This window comes from Sinocyclocheilus anshuiensis, unplaced genomic scaffold, assembly GCF_001515605.1.
Source record: "Sinocyclocheilus anshuiensis isolate Anshui unplaced genomic scaffold, SAMN03320099.WGS_v1.1 scaffold755, whole genome shotgun sequence".
In the NCBI taxonomy this organism is placed as follows: Eukaryota; Metazoa; Chordata; class Actinopteri; order Cypriniformes; family Cyprinidae; genus Sinocyclocheilus; species Sinocyclocheilus anshuiensis.
In genome coordinates, this window is record NW_015552587.1 from 125,522 (window position 1) to 134,276 (window position 8,755).

Sequence of the window (8,755 nt, forward strand, 5' to 3'; positions counted from 1 at the left end):
GTAAAAATAAGACCATTTATAGGGGCATTCACTATAAACATCATGTATTTTCAACCTTAGGCATACACGACTTTCAGGCGAAAGTGAATCTAGCAGCTTGTGTGAAATGCGCTAGTCTGTACTACTGTCCTCTCATCCTGCACCAGTACAAATACTTGCATGCGTTGCGTGTGTTTTGCTTGCTTCATGAGTGTTTCTGCATTATATGAGTGGCTTTGGAATATAAACTGCAGCACGTTTCAGATGAAAAAACGCGACTTTATTTCTGAAAATATCAGGAGATTTATAACGAGTGATTCCCTGCATTATTACAGCAAAGCGCGTGATTACAGTACTAAGCCGAATTTAGGTTTGACTATCTATTTGATAAATTAAGTTAACCAAGTAACATGCATACCCTTTTGGTTTCTATACCCAATATTTAAAAAATGTACAAATGCAATAAAAATATCGGTATCGGTACTCGGTATCGGCAAGTACCAAAAATAAAAGTATCGGTATCGGGCGAGTACTGGAAAAAGTGGTATCGGTGCATCCCTACTGAAAATCCATATGCAATTTACTTATTGAAGCATAAACATGTTGCTTTTAAAATTTGATAACCTTGTGAGAAACTGACGGATATTCAAGTCATTAAATTAGTTCACAGAAACCTTTAAATGGGTCATGAATAGTGCTGGGCGGTATACCGGTTCGTACCGAATACTGGTGTTTATTTTTCTAATGATATTAATTTTTAAAATACCGCAATACCGGTGTATGTCGTTTAAACAACTTTCATAACGCGACACTGTTTGAAAGGGGTCCCTTTTCACTGTTGCACTGTGGTGAGGGAACAGCTGTATGTGTTACTAAGCGTGAAAGTTCAGAAACTGAAGCTGTAGAACTAATAGAACTTGATGACAACGAAGAACTCATCCACAATATCCACATCGACTGCCACAAATATCCACCGCCCCCTGCCATCAGCTCCCACGTCTCTCACACACGAGCGTGTCTTTAGCACTAGATTTAGCAACTTTCAGACCCTTTTAACGGCTTTTTCCATAGAATATACATACTGACATACCTAGCGACTTTTTCTGGATAAACCTTAGCTATCGTTCAGTTGGAAGATGTTGCCAGTACTGCCCCGCGAGCGCAAGGTCTAACTCCCAGCGCAGTATCGTCTCTCTCGGCGTCTGTTCTGTGCAGTGCAGTTCAGAGAAGCAGTGCATTCAGCTGGCAGCGGCCTGTCAGTAAATGAGTACAAAACAGCGTTTCCAAGCACTGTTTGGAATTATAAATATGAGCCTAGTTCATCTGTTAATATTATGCACTTTTTTTGTTTGTTGTTTTTTTTAGTTTGTTACTCAGACGCAAACATGTTTGTTACATGCAGTGCGCTAATATAGCCAAAACCACCACATAGCCCCTCTTTACCACCACATAATCCCTGCCGGTACGAGACTCAAACCCGCAACCTTATGGTTAGAGAGTCGGACTTGTAACCCAAAGGTTGCGGGTTTGAGTCTCGTACCGGCAGGGATTGTAGGTGGGGGGAGTGAATGTACAGCGCTCTCTCCCACCTTCAATACCACGACTGAGGTGCCCTTGAGCAAGGCACCGAACCCCCAACTGCTCCCCGGGCGCCGCAGCAAAAAAATGTCTGCCCACTGCTCCGGGTGTGTGTTCACGGTGTGTGTGTGTGTTCACTGCTGTGTGTGTGCACTTTGGATGGGTTAAATGCAGAGCACTAATTCCAAGTATGGGTCACCATACTTGGCCACATGTCACTTCACTTACTCACTTACACTTACTTTAGTGTATGCATGTTGATTTTATCAGACTATGTCGCGATTATGAATGAGTGACTCTTAGTTAACATGTATTAAAAGGGGTCGTGTTTAGTCACTATTTAGTGTGGAATTTTTCCACAATGTTCACTCATGACAGTAAAAAGGCATTCTAAGTCAATCTACTGCAGTTTTTCCTCTCTCAATCAGTAGAGGTTAACACCCGGTCATGCATAGAAAAAAATAAATACCATCTTATATATAGTGGAACCGGTATAATTTTGAAAAATACCATGATATAAACTTTTAATCATACCGCCCAGCACCTGTCATGGACTGCCTTTTGTTTTTTTTTTTGCTGTTCTCGGAAGTGCATTATGTTATCAAGATATTTACATCAATAAACATAATTTAGAAGTAATAGGCTAAATTACTTCTAAATAGGCTAAATTACCCCCCCCCCCATCAGAACGCTCTGTTGGAATAGGTGTGGTGGATTGTAGACTCGGAAGTAAACGCCCACTGCTATGATTGGCTAATAGTTGTGAATGTTTGATAGCCTACGTCCTTTGCAGATGGACGCTGCTGTGATTTTTGGTTAAAAATGCATAAATACTCATATCAAACGATCTGTAATAAGACAAAGCAATAGGGATCACTTAATAAAAGCAGTTACTCTCACTTGTGTGTTGCGACATTACTGTCAAATCCAATATCGCCACACAGCATTGTCTTTGTTTCAATCTTTCTGAAAATCCCTCATCAAATTGTGCCTTGTTTGTAAACTAATCCACGGTAAATGAAGTGAACAAAGGACCGAGTTCTTACTGACGCGGTCTGGTACGTCATTAAAATTAAGCTTCATCCACCCTTTCCTAATGTTAGGATCAGAAGGAAGGCAATATAAAGACTGTTTTTCCACAGCATGGCAATGCACTGTCTTGTCTTCAGAGCATTTTTATTGTTTGGTTTCCGAGTAGACCTGCGGTTGCCTCTTTCGTTATTTACGTGTGTTATGGATGGGCGGGGCTTAACAGGCAGTGATGTAGAATCGATGGGCGGGGCTAAAGAGGCAGTGCTGTAGAATGGGAGGGCGGGGCTTAACAGGCAGTGATGTAGAATGGGTGGGCGGGGGTAAACAGGCAGTGATGTAGAAGCAGGCGTTGATCTTCCTCTGCGGAGGCGGTGTGTTTATCCACACTATTACATCGAGTAGAACATTCCACAAGCTGTTGTTTTGTCAGACTGGCTTCAATATAAACTGTTTTCAGACTAACAAGAAAGTTGAGTTCTGAAACTTAAAGGATGTTTTTATAGAACAATGGCCTTATGTCAAAAGATCAGGAGGATTTTGGTTTCTCAATTCATGACCCTTTTAAGAATGTTCACATACTTGTAACAGATTTAATCAAATGTAGCAGTAAGAGGTTTATACTTTGACATTTTTCCACTGTAATGTGTATCTTTGTAGGGTTGAGAATCAGTTTAAAAAGTATAAATTTAACTGCTTTAGGCTACTACTGTATGTAATGCAGTACATATAGTTTGGTACTGATTTTCCAATAGTTTGGTACCGGTTGTCTCCTGTAACCAATTATGTGAAACTGATTTCATGTTTATTCAGTTATTTTTGTTGAAACCCAGTTTTGCATCAATTTTATACACGTAAAATGTAAATGGGTTGTAAAGAACTTAATGTTGACATCAACTTCGATGTTCATATCCTCAGCAAACAGATACATTTTATGGCGCTTTGTTTGCAATTACAGGGAATGAACGCACGATGGTCTTTGTTGAAACCAAAAGAAGTGCTGATTTCATTGCAACATTTCTCTGTCAGGAGAAGCTCTCTACTACAAGCATCCATGGGTATTTTTTTTTCCTGTCCCTTTCTCTCCAATAACGTGTTCATGCTGATATAATGTGTTGAATAAAACAAGGCAGTTATAGATGCATGTTATTACAGATCCTCTCTGACCAAAGCTTTTAATTGAATTTTATTTATTTTCCGAATAGTGATCGGGAGCAGCGAGAGCGAGAGAAGGCTCTCAGTGATTTTCGCACAGGCCAGTGTCCGGTGCTGGTGGCCACGTCTGTCGCTGCCAGAGGCCTGGACATTGAACAGGTCCAGCACGTTGTGAATTTCGACCTGCCCAGCAGCATCGATGAATACGTCCATCGCATCGGAAGAACCGGACGGTGTGGAAACATCGGTCGGGCCGTGTCCTTTTTTAACCCAGAGTCTGACACTCCATTAGCTCGCTCTCTGGTCAAAGTTCTGTCTGGGGTTTGTGCTTTTCATATCGCATCCAAGATACTTAGCAGTGTTTTCTGCTAAACACTCTTTAGTTGTGAAATGTTCATATTGTGCCTATAAAATTACTTTATATGAACAACAGATTTAAATTAGGCTCTAATCCACATAATTATTGATCATTGCTAAAGCAGCACATCAAATATGGTCGACGCTCAACAAAAAACATTGGTTTACCATGTTTTATGTGCTTAAAAACTAATGGAATATTTTAATGATAAATGTTGCATATTCTGTGTCTTGATACTGTAAAGGTGCTTTGACACAATCTGTATTGTTAAAAGCGCTATATAAATAAAGGTGACTTGACTTGTTGGAATGTAAACATAGGCAATCAACTGTATACGGTACACACAAATATCAATATAACTTCATAAACCTCTATCTGACAGGCCCAACAGGAAGTTCCCAAATGGCTGGAGGAAATTGCTTTCAGTGCTCATGGAACAACAGGCTTCAACCCACGTGGAAAAGTGTTTGCGTCTACAGACACTCGGAAGGTATGGCTCATCACTTCTCATGTGGCTGCCTGAACCCCCGTTTTGAACTCGATTTGTAGTCATTTAATGCATGTCTTTTACATTTACATTTAGTCACTTAGCAGATGCTTTTATCCAAAGCAACTTACAAATGAGGACAATGGAAGCAAACTTTTTTTTTGTTTTTTTTAAGAATAGAATTAGAATAGAGAGTGCTAGAGTTAGAGGGTCAAATAAAGATGGAAGAGATGTGTTTTTAGCCGATTCTTGAAGATGGCTGAGTTGGGCAGGTCATTCCACCAGGAGGGAAACAGTTCATGTAAAATTAAACTTTTAATGGTTTTTGTTTTTAGGGAGGGTCCTTCAAGACGGATGAGCCGCCTCAAGCATCCGCCCCAAGCCCAGCAGCGGCTGCAGATGATGAGGAATGGGAGTAACTACTCTTAACACCTTACATTCTATTATGTAGATTTATTTTATTTTTATATTTGTGAGTTTATTCATTTCTCCAGCAGGCTTGTTAAAATGTTGATTGATTAAGGTAGCATTACGGTAAAGCTGTTGCATTTAAAAAAAAAAAAGTCACATTCTGAAAACTGTAGGTTTGATCTGAAGGACAGAGTATTAATCAAGACATGATACCTTTTTAGCGGTTTGGTTTGAATTAATGATCTGATTTTTGTGTCACTTGTTCTGATTGAAGAGCACAACTGGATTAGTGGATTTGTTTTGCATGATCACATTAACACTTTGCTAAGAGCGTATTGAGTTTTGTGAGCTTTTACCTGAAGGTCTTTCCTACAGTTGTACCATATCAATCAGTTCTGTTGTTAAATGTGACAGTTTGTAGGTTGTTTTTCTTGACATTTTTGTCTTAAAGCCTAAGTATACAAGTAAAGAAGCTTGTTTTGCTAATGTACCTTGCACCTTGCCAGATGAAGGTAAATAAAGCGATTGTTTACCAGACGACTTGGTTATAAAAATCGAATCTTGCTAAAAATTTCACATTCGAGACTAAGCTGTACCACAGAGCAGTGCTTCTCCACTTGTTAAAATGGCTAAAAATAAAGATGGAAGTTGACATTTGATTTCTCAAAAATGATGAGTTTGATTTTAAGCGTTGATTTCTAAACCTCGGTCTTTTTTCCTAAATATGTCAAGCTCTAAAATATTTAGTTGGGTGGAAATGAACTAGGAATAGCTGAAGAGTGGAGGGGAAAAAACACGCCACATCTCTTAATCATGAACGGCAAAAACAAATGAAAAGAAATGTATCATTTGAGTCATATATTGGTCTGTAAATAAGAAGCTTTGTCTTTACCAAAGAATCTTTGAGTATAGCTACACTTTTATTTTGTAAAGTTTGTTGTATTTTTAAATTTGAGCAATTCTATGGCGTTCGTAACTAAAACACAAAGCGATTGAGTGATATGCTTTTACTGAGTAGGAGGTTGCTGCTGTATCTCCTTTAATGACAATCTCTGTTTGGGGTTGTCACAGTCACAAATGTGGAATCTGTACATGTTCACTTCTGCATTTTAATGGAGCTGTGACAAAAATAAGATCTTGCACCGTAACCTTTAACCATAGCATCTGGTTAGAAGTGGCAAGTGTTAGTCTGGTCCGTTATGTATGCATAAATATAGACGTTTTCATTAATACTGCTATATATTCATACAGTTCAACTTCTCAGATTTGGGATGCTGATGGCAGTGCACTGCAATGAAGAGGCCAGAGTAATAGACCTGTTTGCAGGTGTTAGGATGCTCGCAGACAAAGATGAGCCATTCATTTAATTGATCTGATTGCTCACTGAAGTCCAGTCCTTTGTCATTGATGCAACTTACTTGCATCTCTCAAGGAAAAACACTCAAAAGCCTGCCACAAAACAATAACTCTGTAACTATAAAATAAGTTTGAGGCTACTAGTTTGAGTTTACAGCATATACATTTGTGCTCAATTATTCATACGCTTGGTAAATGTGATCAAAGAAGACAGAAAATAAATCTATCATTAATCCTTTTGATCTTTTATTTTTAAAAAATGTACAAAAATCTAACTTCATTGAAGAATGAGAATTTAAAATGGGGAGGAAATCTCATAATGAAATAAGTTTTTCTCTAATACACTGGCCACAATTAATCATACTCTTTTATTCAATACTTTTTGCAAAAATACTCCTTTTGCCAAGATAACAGCTCTGAGTCTTCACATACACCAGGTGCATCTAAAAAAATGTGAATATCATGGAAAGGTCTTTTTGTAATTTAATTAAAAAAAGCAAACTTTCTTATATTCTAGATTCATTGCACACACAAATATTTCAAGAGTTTTTTTTTGTGGTGTTGTTTGTTTTAATTCTGATAGTTATGGCTTACAGCTTAGGAAAATTTAAAATTCAGTTTCTCAAAAAATTAGAATATTCCATTCTGAGCTTGATTAGTTTGAGTATAAATACTGGGTACCTCCTGGGCTAGATTAGAGCCGTGTAAAAAATCTTTTTTTAATATTTTTAAATTGCTAAAATGTTCAAAAAAGCAGCTATTATATAATATCCATTTCTGATCTCTGATAATAATAGCTTTCTAGGATTAAACATTTGGATAATTGGTTAAAAAAAAAAAATAAAAAATCTCTTAATAACCCTACTGTGTTAGACCTACCTGAAAAACTAAAGAGCAATTTATTTCATTTGTAGGCCTTTTTTATTTGTGCTATCAGTCATTTCTTTATTTGTTCTTATTTTATTATTAACTGCTTAGCCTCCTTGTCATTTTTTATTCAATTCAAAGTTTTAAATCAAGCTATCTCGTGCTACTGCAACAAAATTACCCAACTGTAAAATCAAAAATACACTGAGTGAGCAAAACTTTGTTTAATTACCATTATAACTAGCTATCTCACAATGTTTACATATGAATAAAAGCCTACATTAAAATCTGTCATATAAATTGGTCTCTTCATTAGAAATTAGCCTACTGATTGCCACCATTGATAGACACATTTTTTTATAATATTAAAAATATCTGTATGACAGTATATTCTGCAGTTATTCCCTGTTGTACCGAATATCTATACTTTTCAAATTATCATATCGAAGTTAGAAATTCAAATATTGTGACACAATTAATTTCGTAGGGTGCCACAAATTTGTTAAAATTTCCAAAGGGTGCCGTGACTAAAGAAAGGTTGGGAAAACACTGGTTTAGAGCATGTAGCCACAACAACTGGACTGTTGCTCAGTGCTCCAAAGTCCTCTTTTCAGATGAAAGTAAATGTTGCATTTCATTTGGAAATCAAGGTCTGTAGGAAGACTGGAAAGGCACAGAATCCAAGCTGCTTGAAGTCCAGTGTGACGTTTCTGAAGTCAGTGATGATTTGGGGAGCCGTGACGTCTGCTGGGGTTGCTCCATTGTGTTTTATCAAGTCCAGAGTCAATCAGGAGAAGATTGTGGAGCACTTTATGCTTTCATCTGCTGACAAGCTTTATGGAGATGCTGATTTATTTTCCAGCAGGACTTTAGCACCTGCCCACAGTGCAAAACCACTTCCAAGTGCTTTGCTGACCATGATATTACTGTGCTTGATTGGCCAGCCAACATGCCTGACCTGAAGCCCATAGACTGGAGTATCTATGGGATATTTTCAAGAGAAAGATGAGAAACAATGGATCCAACAATCCAGACGAGCTGAAGGCTTCACTAATGCCTCAGCAGAGCCACAGGCTGACCGTCTCCATGCCACGCCGCACTGAAGCAGTAATTCATGCAAAAGGAGCCCCAACCAAGTATTGAGTGCAGAATGAAACCTACTTTGGAGATATTGAACATTTCTGTTTTGTCAATCTTTTTTTGATGGATCTTTGAGAAAATATAATTTTCTGAGATAATTTATTTTCCTAAGCTGCAAGTCGTAACCATCATTAAAAAAAAAACTTGAAATATTTCAGTTTGTGTGCAATGAATCTAGAATATAAAGTTTGCTTTTTTTTTATTAAATTACAAAAAATTAAGAACTTTTCCATGATAAGAGATGCACATGGATAATGCTTGATAAGTTTGGAGAACACCTGAAGAGGTCAGAGCATTCCTTCATCTAGAATCACTCCAGACCCTTCAGATTTCCAGCTGCATGCGGGTGCTTCTCTTCAGTTCACTCATTCTCTACAGGGTTCAGGTCAGAGGTC

General features: G+C 37.8%; 1 protein-coding gene across 4 annotated transcripts in view; it reads left to right on the plus strand.

Annotated features, from left to right (window-relative positions):
* Positions 1-5,149, plus strand: part of ddx4 (DEAD (Asp-Glu-Ala-Asp) box polypeptide 4) — a 22,824-nt gene extending 17,675 nt beyond the window's left edge. For all 4 annotated transcript variants that reach the window (XM_016456367.1, XM_016456368.1, XM_016456371.1 and 1 more), the window contains 4 exons: positions 3,545-3,644; positions 3,792-4,062; positions 4,482-4,589; positions 4,922-5,149. In XM_016456367.1, coding sequence (XP_016311853.1) covers positions 3,545-3,644; positions 3,792-4,062; positions 4,482-4,589; positions 4,922-5,005 — 563 coding nt within the window. In that variant the 3' untranslated portion in view covers positions 5,006-5,149. The remainder of the gene's footprint in view (positions 1-3,544; positions 3,645-3,791; positions 4,063-4,481; positions 4,590-4,921) is intronic.
* The last annotated feature ends 3,606 nt before the right edge of the window (positions 5,150-8,755 follow it).